At 36.6% G+C, this 20451-nt stretch overlaps 2 long non-coding RNA genes and 2 gene segments (V, D, J or C); all 4 read right to left on the bottom strand.

Moving 5' to 3' along the window:
* LOC146671418 (uncharacterized) overlaps positions 1 to 12935 on the bottom strand; it is a 56059-nt gene extending 43124 nt beyond the window's left edge. The window contains exons 1-2 of the long non-coding RNA XR_014911457.1: positions 12906 to 12935; positions 12574 to 12603 (exon numbers count right to left, since the gene is read on the bottom strand). This is a non-coding gene — a long non-coding RNA (uncharacterized LOC146671418). The remainder of the gene's footprint in view (positions 1 to 12573; positions 12604 to 12905) is intronic.
* On the bottom strand, positions 2568 to 3631 carry LOC146671419 (immunoglobulin heavy variable 4-28-like). The segment is given in 2 exon segments: positions 2568 to 3056; positions 3141 to 3631. Coding segments are annotated over 2 exon segments (345 nt in total).
* Positions 12936 to 17776: 4841 nt separating the features above from the next.
* LOC146671417 (immunoglobulin heavy variable 4-59-like) lies at positions 17777 to 18212 on the bottom strand. The segment is given in 2 exon segments: positions 17777 to 18084; positions 18170 to 18212. Coding segments are annotated over 2 exon segments (351 nt in total).
* LOC146671416 (uncharacterized) lies at positions 18211 to 19933 on the bottom strand. Its single transcript, XR_014911454.1, has 3 exons — positions 19455 to 19933; positions 19225 to 19381; positions 18211 to 18345 (listed from the first exon to the last, which is right to left on the bottom strand). It is a non-coding gene; the product is annotated as an uncharacterized LOC146671416 (long non-coding RNA).
* Between the last annotated feature and the right edge of the window lie 518 nt (positions 19934 to 20451).

The following is a 20451-nucleotide window of genomic DNA, read 5'->3' as shown; positions in this document are numbered from 1 at the left end:
ATAATGATTAATCATTATAAATCCCAAAAAGTTGATTCTGTTCATCTGGACATTGCGTTTTCAGTGGACCATGGATGACAAACGTTTCGTCACTCATCCATGGTCTTTGGTCAGTGGTTGTTGGTCAAAGTGAATGACTATTTCCATATAAATGATGAAGAAACTGATCTCAGAGCTCATTGTTTATCAGTGGTGCTAGTTTGAGTCATTGTGCAAATGTACTGTTTATAAGGTTGGGAAAACCTGCAGTCAGCTGAGACTGAAGATGTCACTCTGATGAGTTTCTCCCACTGAAAATGTTACGTCCAGATGAACAGAAACAACTTTTGGGGATTTCCTAACCTGGATGATTGAACATTTATCAAGAAATCATTAATAAATGTTTCAGTGAACAGGGAGAATTTATTTAGGTTTAACAACACTTGTTTAGGATAAATATAACAGTGAGTGAGGAAGTTTGCTGACAAATTTCAAATTCAAATTTTAAAACTGGCAGTTCTAAAAATGTTTTGGTGTATGCAAAAGAAAATTGTAACTCCCAACATTAGTTCTGATTATATTATTATTATTATGTTATAAAATAACATAGATCAAATGAGCACACACAAGATACAATATTTAATGATATGAGGTCCTGATAATCCCGTATTATTTCTTTCTTTCGGTGCGCTGATCTTTAATAATTTTTCAAAGTGAACTGCAGAAAGCAAACTGAGCATTGTTTTGTTTTTCTAACTTGGTTTGATGTGCTGAGTTTTTGTACAGCGTTTCTTCCTCTTGTGTCACTGTGACTCTCCAGCACAATAATAAACAGCTGAATCCTCAGTTGTCAGGCTGTTCATCTGCAGATACAGCTGCTTTCTGCTGTTGTCTCTGGAGATGGTAAACCGGCCTCTGACTGACTGAGAGTAGGAGATGTCACTACCATCAGAGTAGATCCAAGCAATCCATTCTAGTCCTTTTCCAGCAGCCTGTCTGATCCAAGCAGCATGAATATCACCACCAAACCCTGAGTATGTACAGGTCAGTCTGTGGGAGTCTCCAGGCCTTTTAACCACTGATTCAGACTCTGTCAGTGTTTGGCTCTCAGTACCTGCAGACAAACAAGAATAATTAGTGACTGTTTTCCAAGCATATCATTTCACTTTCACAACAATGTTAATAAAACGACTGCACTTTCCTTACCAGCCCAGTAAATTGAAAGGATCAGAAAAACAACCATAAACATCGGATGATTCATTGCCAAGGCCATTTGTCTCTGCTCCGTGTACAGTGGTGGTTAATCATGTATTCCCTGTCTTATATTCTGCATCATGTCTTTAAACATGGTAGAGATCATAGTTTGCATCAGCTCCTCCTCCTCAAAGACAAACACACATCCTCTCCTTCAAGTCAACACTCCACATTTTGAATTATTCAGGCCAACCTTCTGACTGCAGAAACTATACTTTTTCCTCAGGTCAACCATTCATAAAATTTTTAATAAGCTGGCTTAACGAGAAAATAAAAACCTTAAGATCAAGGATCTCTTCTGAGAGATTGTTTTTCAGTGTTTGTCTGATATCAGACAAACACAGAATACTGTACCCAGTTATACCAGTTATTTTTAATTTATTTTTATGTGGCTACGTCTCTTTAAACATTTTTTTTAAATATGAAATAAAACTACATGATCTTATTTTCATTTGTTTTTTTTATTTATAATTTTCACTAAACATTCAGCTACGTACACAAAGCTGTATTTGTGTACGCACACTCAGACATGACTCGCACACTGCTTAATATTCCTTACAGATGCAGATTTCCTTTGTTTGACCCAAAATCATAGATCTAAAATCCATCTGAACAGATAACAGTCGCATTTGACCCAGAAAAGAACAAAAACATTCTCAATACTCTTTATTAGTAGAAGTAACATCAGAGTGCTTTTAGACACACTCCTTTTGTTTCTGTTCATACTGCTCGCACAACTCATCAAAACAGCTGTACTTTTATCAGTTAGAACTCTAGAGCTCTCACTTTCCTGTCCAGCATTTTTAATGTTTTCAGTCAAATTACTTCAAACTATTTTCAAATATGTATGAGAGAGTATATACAATAACACACAGTCAACAGCAGCAGTGAAATTGCTCTTCAATTTAAAGCAAATATAAACAGATGTTCTCAGAACAGGTTTAACTGCAACAAATCTTCTGCTGTTGCTCATCTGCTGAAAGGTTCAGATGTTCTTCTGCATATCTTGGTTGTATTGAGTGGTTATTTGAGTTACTGTTGATTTCGGCTCAAAGATGTCTGGAAATTTTCCTCTGACCTCTGACATCAGCGAGGCCTTTTCTCCTGCCACTCACTGAATATTTTCTCTTTTTCAGACCATTCATGGCAGATCAGCAGTTTCTAAAACACCTAATAAAATGGCTGCTTAATGCACTTTATGTGATGTTATTGGACTAAACCGTAGCTGTTGCTATAATCTCACATTATATCTGAGCATTGATTAATTATTGATTACCTTGAATAACAGAAGTAAAGACAAGGAGTCTTTAAGTTTTGTTCACCCAATTATTTTATTCAAGTGTTTGTTACTCATCATTTAAACCCACCATATTTAAACAGTTATGAGACCACAACAAGAGTAAGTTTCTTAGAAAAACATCTTAAATTCATTCATGGTCTTAGAGCTCCTCCTCTGGTGGCTTCATGCTACAGTTGTTCAGGCCCTGAGAGGTTTTTGTTCAGGGGTCTTAACAGTTTGTGTTACTGTGAGACTCTGGCACAGTAATACACAGCAGAGTCTTCAGGCTGCATGTTCTGACCATTTACAGTCACTGTCTTGCTTGATGTGTCCAAGTCAATGCTGAACTTGCTCTTTAGTGAATCTTTATAGTAAGAGCTCCCAGTACCTTTCATCCCAATCCACTCCAGTCCTTTCCCTGCAGGCTGTCTGATCCAAGCTGTCCAGGAGCCAAGAGAATAAGAGACCTGACAGGTGATGGTCAGGCGCTGACCTGGCTGCAGTATAACAGAGGGTGACTGTGTCAGCTGCTCACAGTTTACACCTGTGGAAAAAAACGCATTGAATGCAGTCAAATTAAAAGTGTGTAGTTTTCATGCTGTCAGTGTTTGTGTTCAGTAAGACTCACAGGATCCAGCAGCCAGCAGCAGCAGCAGAGCTACAGAGAACATGTTGGTGCTGAAGGTGATCTTCCAGGAGCTTCTATTCTTCTTTTGCAACCTGCAGCATTATATCAAGTCTGTGGGGGAGCTTACTTTGCATACAGATGGACGCTGATACATGATTAGAGATACATTGATTGTTCAAGCACTAATAGAGACTGTGTTTTTAACATTTTTAAAAGAAGAAAAACAAAAACAATCTTAAAAAATAACTCTGAGGTTGAAGGGTATTTCATTCATCAAAACCTGAATTTTAAAAGGAGAATTACAACTTGCCCCGTGACAGATTATTGACCTCTCCAGGGTGAACTCTGCCTCTTTGCCTTTTGGCTGCTGGAATAAGAATGAGAAAAGCAAGCCAAATATAATTTCTGATCATTGTTTAAGCCATTTGTCTCTGCCCAGTCTACAGTGCAGACATCAATATTAGAGGAAGAGGAGAACTTCAGTAGTTACGACCTTGCTTGACTCTGTACGTTGAATCCATACAACATGACAAAGTCTGATTTGATTGCTAATAAAATTGAAAGAAAAAAACACTTTTTGTTATTTAAAAAAATGTTATAATATTTAATGTACATGTAAATGTTATGTTCTATATCTCTGTATATAAACAAGTACTTTGCACAACTTATTGGTTTATAGATTAAAGTGTACAATATAATAAATAAATACAAGCTCGCAAACCAAAATATTTTTTTAACAAAAGTATTTTATGTCATAAATTAATCAGTTTATAACAACATTGATCAGTGAATTCAGTTTCATGTACAGGCCTTTTATTTCAGAGCTTTATCGATACTTACAAACTCACAAAAAGGTTCTTGCTAAGGAGTTTTAAAAAATAAACAGAAACAACAGGAATTTATTAGAGTCTTAGAGATTTTTCTTTCTGTGAATGTGACTGTGGCCCTGTAATACACAGCAGTGTATTCGGGCTGAATATTCTGTCCATTTACTGTAGGGTCTCTCTGCTGCAGACTCCATAAATACACAACATAACAGAACACAGTTTGCATTTATATAAAATAGCACAGATTCTTTTGAATCATTTTTCTATTCTGTTTTTGTATTGCATTGAATCTGAAGGAAAAGAAAATTACTGTATCATTAGATTGTAAAATTTGTTTTTCATAACAAATAATAAAACAAAATAAATAAAATGTTTGTTGCTACGACTACCTCGATCAAGAATAGCAACACAATAAGGAATTTCCAATTTTTTTTCTTTTTTTGTTTTGAGTAAATAGACCCTTCAATTCATTATTGGTCTTGGAGCTCCTTCTCCGGTGGCTTCATGTTTCAAATGTGTGCATGCAGTGAGGGGCTTTTGTTCAGGTCTGCTGATGTTATGTGTTACTGTGACTCTCTGGCACAGTAATACAGCAGTGTCTTCAGGCTCTATATTCTGTCCATTTACAGTCACTGTGTTGCTTGAAGTGTCCAAGTCAATGCTGAACTTGCTCTTTAGTGAATCTTTGTAGTGAGAGCTCCCAGTACTTTTCACCCCAATCCACTCCAGTCCTTTCCCTGCAGGCTGTCTGATCCAAGCTGTCCAATAGCTGCTAAAAGAATAAGACACCTGACAGGTGATGGTCAGATGCTGACCTGGCTGCACATTTACAGAGGCTGGCTGTGTCAGCTGCTCACACTTCACACCTGTAGAGAAAACATGTTTTATGTAACAGCAACAGTCAGTTTGTTGTGATCATTCTGTCAGTGATTTTTTCCAGTGAGACCCACAGGATCCAGCAGCCAGCAGGAGCAGCAGAGCCACAGAGAACATTTTGGTACTCAAGATAATCTGATGAGAACTTTTCTTATGCTTTAACTGACACCATGATTTCAAGTCTTTATAGCAGAGTGTCAGGACGTTTGCTTTACACATAGATTATAAGAGATCACACTGTGGCAATCAGTATTAACAATTTAAAAATGGAGATAATTCCAATAAAAATATTATTTATAACACAAATATAAAGTTTGATGTGTTTTTCATTCCTTAAAAACTCTGTTTAGACAAGGCCGATGAAAATAGTCACATTTGCATGTACACATGGACAGACAAAATATTTAATGTAAAACTGGAGAAGACAGTCTTCACAAAAACAATCTTCCAGTAAAGCAGCTTTTCTGAATCGTCCAGTATGTTGATGAGTTAAATGTAATCTCTGTAACTTCTGTGAGAAAATGGTGTTTCTCACTCCTGTGACGCTGTGAGTCTCCAGCACAGTAATAAACAATAAAATCCTCTGCTATCAAGTTATCAAGAACATGAAAAAATATGTACATTGGTTGCATGCAATAAAGTTATATTTTCAGTTCCTGAAATCTTTACAGTTATCAGATCTTAATTTATCACACAGTGTTTATTTTTATGTTTAGATTTAAACAGTTTAAACTGTTTGTCATTTAATCAAATTACTCTTATAAATATTCGCTGGTTAACCTGCTCTCAGCGACTGTCAATGATATGTGCATTTTGAAAATCTTTAAAATTTTACTAAAAATATCTAAAATGTTAAAAGCGCCAAAACAAGAAACAAAAACTGTTCTTTAAACAAACATCTATATTTTCTCAATATTGCATAATTACACAACTAGACTTCCACTTCACACTACAGGCATGTGATACACACTTGTTTGAACTGTAATCAGGGCTGGACTGGGACAAAAAATCGGCCCGGGCATTTTGACTACAGACCGGCCCACCAGGATAAAGATTGAAAATGTGACGTCATTCAGGGGTAAAACCGCAAAGGATTCTGGGAACTTGTGGCAAGAGGTACTAGCGCACGCAGGCGTTCAATTAAACTCAGTTACACAGCGATAAAAAAAAAACCCCAAAAAATGGCAAGAAGCTGTTGTATTATTAACTGCAATAGCCGGTCGCATGACAGCCACGGGAAGCCGACGGGTAAAGAGATCTTTGTTTTTTTTTATCGGATTACGTTGTTGAAGAGAATTTTTTTAAGCCATGTTTCCGAAGTAAGAGCCGACGGATGGTCTGGATATACCAAATATAACGTCTCAGAACACTTCAGCTCACATGTTAGTCTGCTCCAAGCATTCCCACAAAGGTCAGAGTTTTGTAGTAGTTAATACGTCATTTTTCTTAACATAATTGGTGATATAGGTTACAAGCAAGTCTTGCGCTGAACAGAAATTGTCGCGCTATGCTCCTTTATTTATTGTGCATAAATAGTGAATTGTCCTGACACAATATTGCGTTTCGCTTCTGTTATTACCATGGTACATTGACAAAACCATATACTTTTATTCACAGGATAAAACAGTTGTTTTCTATCACTAATTGTCCAGTACGATTACAACATACAATATTATTGTCATTGCTACATTTCTGTAATGCTACCAGAAATTATTTCCACTACTAATTAATTACCGTTGAGCTCAAAGGTTATATTAATAAACGGTTAACGAATGTGTATTTATGACAACGATTTGTGAGACTGGTAAACTTACCTTTGTTCGTACGATGGTCTTTCGTTCTACACGGTGCATTTCAAGGTCCTGTACCCATCCATCGGTAAACTGTACCTGGGCTTGTTGCAGTGACCTGAAGTTACTAAACTTCAAGAGTGCATGCACTCACTCCAAGAACCGTATGATTATAAATCTGAGCGTGGTGAAAGTTGGGCAGCACACTGACGTCTTTTGTCCACTCTGTGTGCTCGTAAGGGTCTGACACTTTCACTCCTTGGATTTTTTCCTCGTATCTTTTCTTTGTCTTTTCGTCGAGTCTGTCTTTGTACGGCATTGTTCTCCTTTTGTTTAGTACATTCCTTTTTTGTGCGGCAAAGAAAAAACAAGAAGGTATTGGAACCGGAGAATGAACGTTTTGCGGTGCTGCAAATGCATTTGATGCGGTACTTGAATTGTTTTGCCACGAGTTCCCGGCATGCAATGCGCGAAAATCACGTGATTGCTAAACAAGGGGGAGGGTGCATCCAGCCTCCTCGGCTGTAATTGGTCCAGCCCAGAGTCGATCATGACCAATTGGCCAATCCAACACCTTTCATTATATATACCCTTCCTAAAAAAAAAAATCCATCGGCCCATAAAAACAAAAAATCGCCAGCAAATGCCCGGTATGCCCGATGGCCAGTCCAGCTATGACTGTAATATAACATGACAACATAACAGTGACAAACATACTGCTTATAAATGGATCATCACAATCAAGATAGGGTGTAACAGCAAAGGTACAATAAACTTGTTAAAATGTCAATAATTTTAGTCTTAACTATGTTATTTAACCTGTTTTCTAAACAGTGCAAAGTCTGTTAAAATTATCTTTAAATGGGATTTCTGACAGCTAGTAAACAATAACAACAACAATAAAAACACCCTCAGACATATTCTGAGTTTGCTTATTTAATAACAATCAGAGGTAAACACAGTAGCCCCAAAGTATCTGTGCAGAGTTTTAGTTTGTAGATGTCAAAGTGAAATATAATAAAGGAATATCTACTGACTCACGTATTTTCACATCAGTCATTCTTCTAGCATTATGTAACTCACATTGAGTTACATGATAAAATCACTTGATTAATGTAATATCTTAAATTCATCAGTTGTCTGAGGGCTCCTCCTCTGGTGGCTTCATGTTATAACTGTTTAGGCACTGAGGGGGTTTTTGTTCAACTCTATGGATGTTTTGATGCTGTGGTTCTCTTCCACAGTAATACACAGCAGTGTCTTCAGTCTGCACAATCTGTCCACTTGCAGTCAGTGCTTTGCTGGAAGAGTCTAAGTTGAGGCTAAACTTATTTTTGCTAAATCTTTGCTGAATGAATCACCAGGATTATATTCAGATCCATACCAGTCCTTTCCCTGCAGGCAGCAATAAGTAATGATAAATAAGTGTATGTTTAAGAAAGATACTATTAAAGATTAATGCATGTGGTCTGAAAACTAAACAAGATGCTGAATGCAATTTATAGTAAATATTTGAAATAGATTATCAAATTGATGACTAATCCCAACAGATATTGTTAAATATTTTGGAGATTCTTGTGCCTTTGTTGTTTCTTCTTGTGTTAATGAGATTGAACTGCAGTTCATTACTATAAATGTGAACAGAAGAAAGTAAATTGTTCCTTTTGTGATGTGCTGAGTTTTTGTACAGAGTTTCTTCCTCTTGTATCACTGTGGCTCTCGAGCACAATAATAAACAGCAGAATCCTCAGTTGTCAGGCTGTTCATCTGCAGATACACCTGCTTTCTGCTGTTGTCTCTGGAGATGGTAAACCGGCCTCTGAATGACTGAGAGTAGTAGATGCTACCACCATCATATCGGATCCAAGCAATCCATTCTAGTCCTTTTCCAGCAGCCTGTCTGATCCAAGCATAACTGTTATCACCACTGAACCCTGAGTATGTACAGGTCAGTCTGTGGGATTGTCCAGGCTGTTTAATCACTGATTCAGACTCAGTCAATGTTTGACCCTCAGTACCTGCAGATAAAAACATAATTAGCCTTTGTATTTCAAGCATATAATTTGTCATTGAGTCATAATGTTTGTAAAAGAAATACTTCTGTCCTTACCAACCCAGTAAACTGACAGGATAAGAAAAACAGCCATCAAACGGTTCATTGTAGGAGCCATTTGTCTCTGCCCAGTCCACATTGGTGTGATTCAATCATGTAGTCCTTGTTTTTTTATCCTGTGACACATATTCAAAGATGGAAGATATAATTTTGCATGTGTTCCTCCTCAAAGAGAACCACACTCCAGGTCACAGAAATTTAGCATTCAGCAAGTATTCAGGCTATCATTATAAAGAAATCAATACTACAGTGCTTAAAATATTTATTACAGCACTTGTCATAAAAAAAAATTATAAATCTGTCAAAAACCTGTTTTTTGGAAATAGCTGGTACACATGACTCCTCTGTCAGAAATGTCAGAAATTAATCAAGCTTAACAGTCAACCAAAAAAAGTTTTGTTTTTTTTTTCAATTTAGGAAATAAATATCTGTAATTTAACATCTTAATAAAATATAATAATGTGATTTCTTTTTTTTGCTATTTTTAAATAAAACATAATTTAAAAACTACATGGATAAGATCAGTAATTAACAACATTTAAAAAATATATATTATTATAAGTACTTTAGGGTAGCTGTGTCATAAACCTTACACTGGGTGGTGGTCTATTACATTTATTAAAGCATTTATGGGGTTTTTTGTCTGTTTTTTCTGCTCAGAAAGAATTTTTGTACTGATATTAACCAGGAAAAGAAACTCTTGAGATTCTGAATCTCTTTTGACTCTTTTGAGTATGTAGGACCGTTCAGAGTGATGGAAACAGGAATTCATAAACTATATGATGAGCTGTTGTTGTGTGTACCTGTATGCATATTAAAGAAAATAACATTGTATTGACAATAAGGAACAGAAGACCACAAACCACAACACCAGCTGCTCCCTCTTAGTTTGCATTTGTACATTCATATTTAGAGCCGTACTTTTTAAACAACAAAGGAACTGATTGAGTTTTTGTATATCTTCAACATTTCCTCTTACAAATGTGTGTATCAGACACAGTAATACTGTGCACAGAATAGTCCTCTGGTTTAAAGTTGGAGAGTCTGAAAAACAACATACTCTTTTCTCTGTTGTATTTTGGCGTAATTCAGAAATATCATTAAAAAAGATACTATTAAAGATTAGAACATGTGGACTGAAAACTAAATAAGACTGTAATTTCAGTAAATATTTGAAATAGATTATTAAACTGATTACTAATCCCAATTGATACTGTTAAATATTTTGCAGATCCTTGTGCCTTTGTTGTTTCTTCTTGTGTTAATGATGTTGAACTGCAGTTCATTACTGTCATTGTGAACAGCATAAAGTAAATTGTTCCTTTTGTGATGTGCTGAGTTTTTGTACAGAGTTTCTTCCTCTTGTGTCACTGCGTATCTAGCACAATAATAAACAGCAGAGTCCCCAGTTGTCAAGCTGTTCATCTGCAGATACACCTGCTTTCTGCTGTTGTCTCTGGAGATGGTAAAGCGGCCTCTCAATGACTGAGAGTGGGCAGTGTCACTGCTAGGGTTGATAAAAGCAATCCATTCCAGTCTTTTTCCAGCAGCCTGTCTGATCCAAGCATAACTGTCATCACCACTGAACCCTGAGTATGTACAGGTCAGTCTGTGGGATTGTCCAGGCCTTTTAACCACTGGTTCAGACTCTGTCAGTGTTTGACCCTCAGTACCTACACAAATGTCAACAACTCATTAGTTTTCACATTTCTTAATATCATATAATTTGCTCAGCAAAATGTATGTCCTTATATGTCCTTACCAGCCAAGAAACAAAACAGAATCAGGAAAATAACTAAATGAACAGGTTTGGTCATTGTTAAAGTCAGTTGTCTTTGCCCAGTCTGGTGTGTCTATATGAGGTTGGGTCCCTGACTTAGGCTTGAACACTTATAAAGTTAGTTAATATATGAGTTTTGCATTGACTCCTCCTCCCTGGAAAAAATACTCCTGTTTGACAAAGTAAAAAAATTTAAAAATTGAACATCTACACTTTGCCAGTTTTCTGTGAGTTTTATATATATTGTTTGTAATTTTAAAGCAAATTCTAATTTTCAAATATAAAACTGACCATTTTTTCAAGACCATCATGCATACACAATTTTCATACCATTGTGTTTTATACAGCTAGTAGTGCTTTCCAATGTGCTCTTCATGCACTTTGTCATTTTTTTCAATGATTTGCTTTATTATTCTTTATTTCTATTGAACACACAAATGTACAGTATTTGATAGCACACCACAGGCATAAGTGCACACCAGATGGCCTGGCTATAACTTGCTTTTCTCAGCAACAAACTGTGTCACTATCACATTGCCAGGGAGGGACCTATTTATCAGAAAGCCACACACACAACTTCAAATGAATTATTGTTAAAAATGGTAATCCTGAATGTGCAAGTAATCAAATGAGATGTTTTCTAAGAAGTGGATCTATTTTAACATCTTGTTTTATATAAAATAACTTAAAAATGTAAATTAATCTGCAGCTTCCTCATATGAAATACATTTTATCTAATGCAATGTTTTTTGTCCTTTAATTTCAGTTTATCTTTCTAAAAAATGTTTCTAGAAAATGTTTTATATATCAAGAGTGTTTCATTGTCTTGGTGTATTAATACAGGCCAGGTTTCTATAAACCTGCAATGGATTAGAACATAGGTGTCAAACTCTGGCCCGCGGGCCAAATTTGGCCCGCAGCCTAATTACATTTGGCCCGCGAAGCCATACCAAATTACTATTAGAGCTGGCCTACCGGTATTATACAGCTAATATATATATTGTTTAGTATTAAGCTTTGCTTGTTCCATATTCAGTTTTCCAGCAAAACGTATTTGAGTCCATAAGAAAAGATTCATTCTTGTATCTGGAGGAAGATTTTTTTTTTTCAATAAATATTAATGTTAGCCCGCGACTTTGTTCCAGTTTTGAATTTTGGCCCACTGTGTATTTGAGTTTGACACCCCTGGATTAGAAGAACAAAAAAACACTCCCCTTGAAACATTTTGCAATTCAATCTAAAAAATTTAAATTTTTGTGCTTTCCCTGAATTTTATATCAATTTGACTTTAAATAAAGTTTTAAAAAAATATTTATTTAATATATAAATACTGCAAAACAGAAGTGGACAGTATTTTACTTTATTTTTAACTGGAAAATTTCAAAACTCTTTGCACATTCATGAAGATACACAGTTAGAGTTTTGCCATAGCTGCTCATTAATAACTTTTTGATTCTGAAAATGTTGTTTAATACAGAATAGCATTGTATGCGACATGTGTATTACCACTTAGCATCAGAGTACATTGAGGAAAATTTCATCTCGCATTTCTAAAGAAAATGCCACCTTTTTTGATAAAATTCAGTATTCCACGTTATTGGTAAATAGAGGAAGTAGTTTTTGTATGACTCTCCTGTTATTGTTTCTCACTGTGTCTGTCGGGCACAGTAATAAACTGCTGTGTCCTCAGTCTTCAGATTGTTCATCTGTAGATAGACTTTACTGCTGGAGTCATCTCTGGAAATAGTAAATCGACCCTGGACTGACTGGGAGTAATAGAAATGAGAACTGCTTGTGTGTACAAAAGCGATCCACTCCTGGCCTTTTCCAGGAGCCTGTCTGACCCAGTTCATAGGGTAGCTGCTGAATGTGAATCCAGAGCCTGTACAGGTCAGTCTGTGGGATTCACCAGGCCTTTTAATGACTGGTTTAGACTCAATCAGAGTCTGACCAACAACACCTGTCAACAGCACCAAATCACACTGAGTTAAATAGTTTGTTGAGAGAAACAAATGTTGTGTAATATCAGGTCTATGAGTATTTTCACCTGCCCAGCAGATAGTTAACAGCAGCAGTCCTGTCCTGTAGTCCAGCGGTCCCCAACCCCCAGTTGTTTGGTTCCGGGCCGCGAGAGTTGAGGCTCGGGTGTGAAATGCATGGTTTTCAGGGTTTTTATCGGTTTTTAGCGTTATTTTGTTATCATTTTTATCGTTAACTCGGTTTTCCTGGGTCTTTTCACGTGTGTTATGAATAAATCTTCTTTTTTTCGGTACCGGTGCTAGTTTTATTTTGTTGTATTTATCCGCGACACCTTAAAGGCCGGTCCGTGAAAATATTGTCGGACATAAACCGGTCCGTGGCGCAAAAAAGGTTGGGGACCGGTGCTGTAGTCCATACTGTCAAACTGTGTGTCCTTAGCTTCCTGTCATCTTCTCTGAAGTCAGATTTATAGAGGAGGAGCAGCATGCAAAAATATTGTGGTTTTGCATTCACCTCACAATTTTTAAGACCAGTCACAATTAGCCATGTAGTTAGGATATGTAATATATAAATCTGTTTTAAAGTCAGCCACTGATTATATCAATAGAACAGGTCAAGGTGAAGATTAATGACGATTATTGATTAATACTTATAAAACACAAACATGATCATATGAGTAATAAAAATATTGGATAACACATAAATGAAGAGTCATGGGAACATTAACTGCAGTGCTCCAGTTTTGTAATTAATATTATAGATATTTTAATGATTTCTGTGGAAGCAAAAAAAAAAAGGATGATGAAGTATTTCATGAAAAACTTTGGTCTGCATTTTGAGTATCTGCACAGGTTTTTGGAGGTCTGTGGATGATGATGATTTCTCTTTACAGATATATTATATTAATTCATTAAATAATTTCTATCTCAACCTAAAAACAAGTTATCTGTCTTTCAAAAGAGACAAATTCTTTGAAAAAGTGAAGATGGTGAGATTTCAAACAAAACCTCAAATCAACAAGCATCATTTAATCTCACTATATTTAAATTTCTCATTGAAATTATTTTAATTTTGTGACATTTTATCGTCATTATCATTATTATTATAAGATGTGCTTACAGACTCACCTTGGAGAATTTATCAACAAACTGACTTCCAGAGAAAAATAATCTTGAATTCATTCATGATCTGAGGGCTCCTCCTCTGGTAGTTTGATGCTACAACTGAGGGGGTTTGTTAAGCTGATGGGCTGTGTCTCTCTGGCGCTATGGTAATACACACCAGTGACTTCAGTCTGCAAATCTGGTTAATTTTCAAGTCACTTTCTTGTTTGAAGTTTTTAAATTCGATACTGAAATTATTCTTCAGTGGATCTTTGTAGTATGAATCTGCAGTCTGCAGAATATCCAGTCCTGTCCCTGCAGGGTTTTTTTTTTTTTTTTATCCAAGCTGTGTGGTAGCTCAGCAAATAAGAGACCTGACAGGTGATGGTCAGACGCTGACCTGGCTGCAGAGTCACAGAGGCTGGCTGTGTCAACTGTTCACACTGTAGTTAATTGTACATAAAGTAACAGTGCGTAGCATCCATGATGTCAGTGGTTCTTTTCAGTGAGACTCACAGGATCCAGCAGCAGAGCTACAGAGAACATGTTGGTGCTGAAAGTGATCTTCTGGAAGCTTCTCTTGTTCTGGTTCAACAAAATTCACCATGTCAAGTTCTTATATGTGTCTGTGAGGAAGCTCATTTTTAATACAGATTACAAGGGACAGGATGAAATAGAAATATGGATTAACCTGCAAGCAACAAGTGGAGTTTGGATGTTTTGTGCTGCTATAAACTGCATGAAGATTTGTATCAGGATATCACAGTGAGGGAGTGGGAATTTGATTAGGGATGTGACATTGAATTATTTTTTGTCATTGTCATAAATTATTGTGACTTAATTATGGACATTTTCTTGTTTTGTCATGACTGACCTATTGAGTTATTAACACTTACCAGTGTTGAGGCTCTGAGGGATTTTTCATTCAGCTATACTGATGGTTTGTATTACTGTGACTCTCTGGCACAGTAATACACGTCCTGGTTTAAGTGTCTAAGATGATAGTCAACTTGTCCTTGTGCAGTATAATTTGTATTATCAATCCAGTTCTGTCCCTGCAGGATCCCTAATATAATAAAACAATACAATAAAACCATGTATTTTTATCATACTGTCATTGCCTCAGTGAGACTCTTTGGATCCAACAGTGCCATCAGAGCTACAGAGAACTTGTACTGAGGGTGATAACCCAAAACTTCTCATTTTCTCCTGCACCAGGCTGATATTAATCTTTATATCGGTGTGTGAGGAGCTTTGCTTTCTGTACAGAAGGACAATGACCGATTATAAGAGAGAATGAATGGCCTTGTGGTTGTACTGTAGTATTGGTTTGGGCATAATTAAAAGACAATTATTTAAAACAGAAATTTAGATTTTAATATGTCTTTGTCTTTATTTTTTTTTAATTGATAAAAAATTAAATTAAGACAAGACATCATAAAAGCATTTCCCATTGAGGCAGTGTTATTACATCTTTCGATAACTTAACTGTAATTTCTGTAACTTTAAGGGGAAAAACAGCTGGCAACAAATTGTTCCATCTTTTGATGGGCTGACTTTTTGTAGAGCATTTCTTCCTCTTGTGTCACTGTGACTCTCGAGTACAATAATAAACAGCTGAATCTTCAATCGTCAAGCTGTTCATCTGCAGATACACCTGCTTTCTGCTGTTGTCTCTGGAGATGGTAAAGCGGCCTCTGAATGACTGAGAGTACCAGCTGCTGCTGCCACTGCTGATCCAAGCAATCCACTCCAGTCCTTTTCCAGCAGCCTGTCTGATCCAAGCATTACTATAATCACCACTGAACCCTGAGTATGTACAGGTCAGTCTGTGGGAGTCTCCAGGCCTTTTAATCACTGATTCAGACTCAGTCAGTGTTTGACCCTCAGAACCTACAGAAATGTTAATGGCTTATTATTCCAAAAAGTTTACTTCATAACAATTAATTTGAACAAAAAATGTAAAAACGTCCTTACCAGTCAAGAAAAAAAACAAAATCAGTAAAATAGCAAAATAAACTTTTCTGATCATTGTTAAGGTCAAATGTCTTTGTCTAGTCTGCAGTGTCTCTGGTAGATTGAGAACCAAGATATATAAATCTACTGAAGGTATCAGTTTTACATAGACTCCTCCTACAAAGTAAACTCAGCCGTATATAAAGAACTTAGTAAATATTTTTAGCTACTAACAGATGAATAGAATGATATGTTATAATAGCTTTATATAAAAAGTAGAGCGTGCTGCCCAGACTGCTAGTTTGAGTAAATGACCTGAAATGCTTGTTGCACTAGCTGCCCTGTTCAGCATGTAGTACATAATTTATTTTGGGGTTTTTTCTGCTATGATCTTCAGCCGGTCCCTGTCATTCCTTTTTTCTACTAGGATAAGTAGAATGATGAGGAGCAAGCCACTGGACATAATGGGTTTCTGGGCACAACAGTGCTGTCGTCACATTGTATCTGAAGTGCCCTTAAGATTTCTTTTAAAAAGCCAGATGGCCCAACCTAATTTCCAGGCAGCCAGAAACACAGGGTCATTAACTTTTGCATCTTTTCTGATGATTGAAACAGAGAAAACATGCAAACTGCAAAGCCTGAAGATTAATATCAGGATATCAATGGGAGGACAAATATATGGGAAGTGACAGATATAATTTTACTGTATATTTTATAGTTTTTTTTTTAAATTAAATTAAAAACATGTTTTTATTTGTAAAACTTTGACTAAACTTTGGTGAGGGGAGGATGTTAGTAAAGCTGACATCCATCATGAACAACCCACATCACCCACTGCATGAGTATGTGAGTGGGCTGAGCAGCTCCTTTAGTCAGAGACTGAAACACCCTCGCTGCAGGAAGGAGCGCTTTCGCAGATCATTCATCCCAACAGCAGTTAGACTCTATAACTCCTCAATCACAATGTCATAAGTCACTGGACACTGTGAACATCCACGGTCACCACTTCATGCATAATGGACCTTCCATGTGTATGGACATGTGCAGGTATATATGTATGTATATGTATACATATGTATATTAAGTGTGTACATGTGTATGTGTACATGTCTATAAATAGGAATAGTAGTGGTACAATAGCTATATCAAGCTATATAGTTTATGTCTTCCATATTTCCAACTATATCCATAATCACATACTGTGTATGCTACCATTGTATATAGTGTATTATCTTACTTTTTTTCATTGATTGTACTTATTTGTATTTTTGTATTTCCTTCTGATATCTGTACCTGAGCTGAGGTGACGCAAAAATTTCCCCGTTGTGGGATCAATAAAGTCTTATCTTACCTTATCTTATCTTATCTTAAACAATAAACAGTAGGCTTCTCTCATCTACCCCTGTGATGACTTAGATAATGTGCATATTTCATGAATATTGCTTTGTCCTCAGTTCGCTCTATTTTCTCTCTTTCTATCCTTTGTGCTGCTTTTGTGTGGAGGTGGGACACATCTCAGGTTATCCGTGCACACACCTGTTCCTCATGTACTTCTCTGCAGCCACTACTTGATGTAACGTCAGATCATCAGTCTTTGCTGGATCATTGCATTGCATCGGTTAGCAAAACTTGGCTCCTAGACCTTTGTCCTTCTCAAAATTTCTGCTAAGGAGAGGAGAGCTATTTGGTGTTTTTATGAGAGAATCTGTATCAGTGTGGATTTGTGGAAAAGTCAGCCCTGTCCTACTGGGACCTTCATTAGTGCCAAGGTTTAGTTTGTATTTTAATTCACTTTAAATAAATTCAGTGAACTTTAGCATGAGTCCTGCCTGCTTAGTGATCATTACATATTTGTATTATTTTAGTTTTGCAAATAATGAAAACCAACAAATTCTAACCTTCATTACAGGTGGTTTAACACAAAGGTTTAGCTGGAAAAACTTATCATATAAATGAGTATCAAAATATATTATTGTCACTTAATTACAGAAAAAAATGTCAAATTGAGCAAGTTACTAAGGTTGAAAATGTAAAACTTTATTCATAACTATAACTTCAAAAAATATATATTATCATGGCAATCTCCAGTGCTAAACAGAGACATGCAGCAGATAACAGTGTTCTGTAGTCTGGGGGCTCCTGTACTGGTGGAGGATGTTACACATGTTGAAGCTCTGAGGGGTTTGTGTTCAGCTCCACTGATGTTTTGTATTACTGTGACCCTCTGGCACAGTAATACACAGCAGTGTCTCCAGGCTGCATATTCTGTCCATTTAGAGTCACTGTCTTGCTTGAAGTGTCTAAGTTGATGGTGAACTTGTTCTTTAGTGAATCTTTGTAATGTGTGTTGTGTCCATAATGTGCACCTCCAATCCACTCCAGTCCTTTCCCTGCAGGCTGTCTGATCCAAGCTGTCCTCCAGCTGCTTAGAGAATAAGAGACCTGACAGGTGATGGTCAGACGCTGACCTGGCTGCACAGTCACAAACTCTGGCTGTGTCAGCTGTTCACACTTCACACCTGTGGAGAAAACATGTTTTATTTAACAGTAACAGTCAGTATGCTGTGATCATTCTGTCAGTGATTTTTTATCAGTGAGACTCACAGGATCCAGCAGCCAGCAGGAGCAGCAGAGCCACAGAGAACATTTTGGTACTCAAGATAATCTGATGGGAACCTTTCTTCTTCTGTTTTAACGGGTGGCATGATTTCAAGTCTTTATAGTCGACTGTCAGGAGGTTTGCTTTGCATATAGATGGATGCTGACAGATTATAAGAGATCTGAAGAGATATAAAGAATTGTAAAAAAAAAGTGGTTTTGTCAAATCAGTTCAGACATTCTTTAATTGATTTCTTGTATTCAAAAAATAAACAGAAAATAAACATAAACAGGAAATAAAAGATAAAACTGACATTTCAAATCTTATTCTAAATTCACAAAGATATACAGTTAGACCCGTGCCAAAAAAGTTCCCTTTTTTTTCAGTAAATGTTGTTTTCAGTATTCAGTGAGTTGCACATTTGAAGAGGCAAGCTGTGGCAACTTTTCACATTTAAATGTTTTTGAAAAAACATTGAATATCACTGTAATAACAGTAACACTTAATGTGCTGTGATCTTGCTGTTAGTGTCTCGACTTCAGTGAGAGTCACAGGATCCAGCAGCAGCAGAGCTACAGACAACAGGTTGGTACTCAAGGTGATAGCATGGGAGCTTCTGTTGTTATTAAAAATATTTTTATTTAAAACTTTTAATAAACGTCTGATAGGTGGCAATCTTTTTTTTTTTAATCCATGTCCATTATTTTCAATATTTGCTTTTTTTTCTAAATAATGTTTCTTATTACCATTATCATCTCTTTTATTAAAGAAATTTCTTACAATTATCTCATCAGCCGGTGTCCCTGTTTTTGAGGAACAACAGCTTCCTTTGGGATCTTCTAAAAGTAGATGGCAGGATGTTTTTGTAAAGCCTCTTCAGCTGCTTTAACCACTGTGTTTCTCTTTAGCACAGTAATAAATAGCAGAATCCTCTGGCCTCAAATTGGAATCAAACCAAATCAAATACACCATGCTGTTGCTATCATCTCTGCTGATTTCTACACGTCCTCTCAAGCTGCTTGCATAACTATTTCTGCTGGAAGTTGAAAAAGATGCTCACAATCAATTCCAGTGGTTTTCCTGCAGGTTCTCTGTCCCAGATCAGATAAGACCAGATAACACAGCAATGAAAACTGAAGCCTGATCCTCTACAGGAGAAACTGAGAGTCTCCCCAGGCCTTTTCTCTGACTGGAAGGAATGGACTCCATACTCTGACCTGTAACATTTGATGAGATGATAACAGAGAGGAACGAGTGAGACAGATAAAATGTTAAGTATCATTAACTCACCATCAATCAGTGTGTCCTGGTACATGGTGAAATAGTGAGCAGCACAGGAACTCAGGGGGAAGCAAAAAAGCAATCGATGAGGTACAGCACAAATGCTACGGCAAGGACGAGGCAGGACGTCAGGTCATTCATATGTGTTCATTCATAGTTATGATGCCTTCAGTGAGAATCTACAATGTGAATAGTCATGAAAATAAAGAAAAAGCATTAAATGAGAAGGTGTGTCCTGGTAGTGTATTAAATACTGATATTTCCGATGTTAATAAATGTGTTTTTGTTAACGTGAAAATATGGGATAGTCTGAATGCACAACAGATCACTTCAGAGGTTGCCAATAGTAAGCTTTAGTGTGTTTAGTGCTCTCCCTGCCAGTTGTGAATTCCTCTAAACCCCCAAAGTACACAAATGCATTTCATTCAAAGACAGGGAGTGTACAGATTTACAAGGACACTACATGAGTTTGCAAAGAAGAAGAGTTACAACAATGGATAATATATGGAGTGTGGGAGAGAGTATGAGCGTGCAGCGTTTAAAGCGTGGAAGTACTGACCTTACTTTAAGTTTGATTCCATAAAAAGTGACAAAAACATTAGCATCCACGTGCGTGGGAAGAAAACTTCTTTTTACAGCGGAAAAAAACCCCTAAACTTCCAAGCAAGCACCAAGTGCACTACCACATAATGGGAAACTCACAGAGAAACTCGCGGATTCTTCAACTGACCGCGGCACACCTGCACCAGGGTAACCCTCCGCCTACCCTACTCCTGCTTTACAGGTGAAAATAGAGCAACAGGACCGCTGAGTCTTTGACTTTATTTATTTTCTGCTGTGTTTTACTTGCATCTATTTGAAAGAGTGAGTGTAAACACAAAAAATATTTTATTTTATGTGCTGGAATGTGTAGAAAATAGGTTTCAATGTTAAACTAATTTATTCAAGTCAGAGAATGTTGCATATAATTAAATTTTTGCTTGATGCATAAAGTTAAAAGATTAAA

The sequence above is a fragment of the Rhamphochromis longiceps genome, linkage group LG4 (assembly GCF_057381845.1).
Source record: "Rhamphochromis longiceps isolate RC_006_pf linkage group LG4, R_longiceps_female_GT1.1, whole genome shotgun sequence".
In the NCBI taxonomy this organism is placed as follows: domain Eukaryota; kingdom Metazoa; phylum Chordata; class Actinopteri; order Cichliformes; family Cichlidae; genus Rhamphochromis; species Rhamphochromis longiceps.
This window is presented reverse-complemented; position numbering and strand designations above follow the sequence as displayed.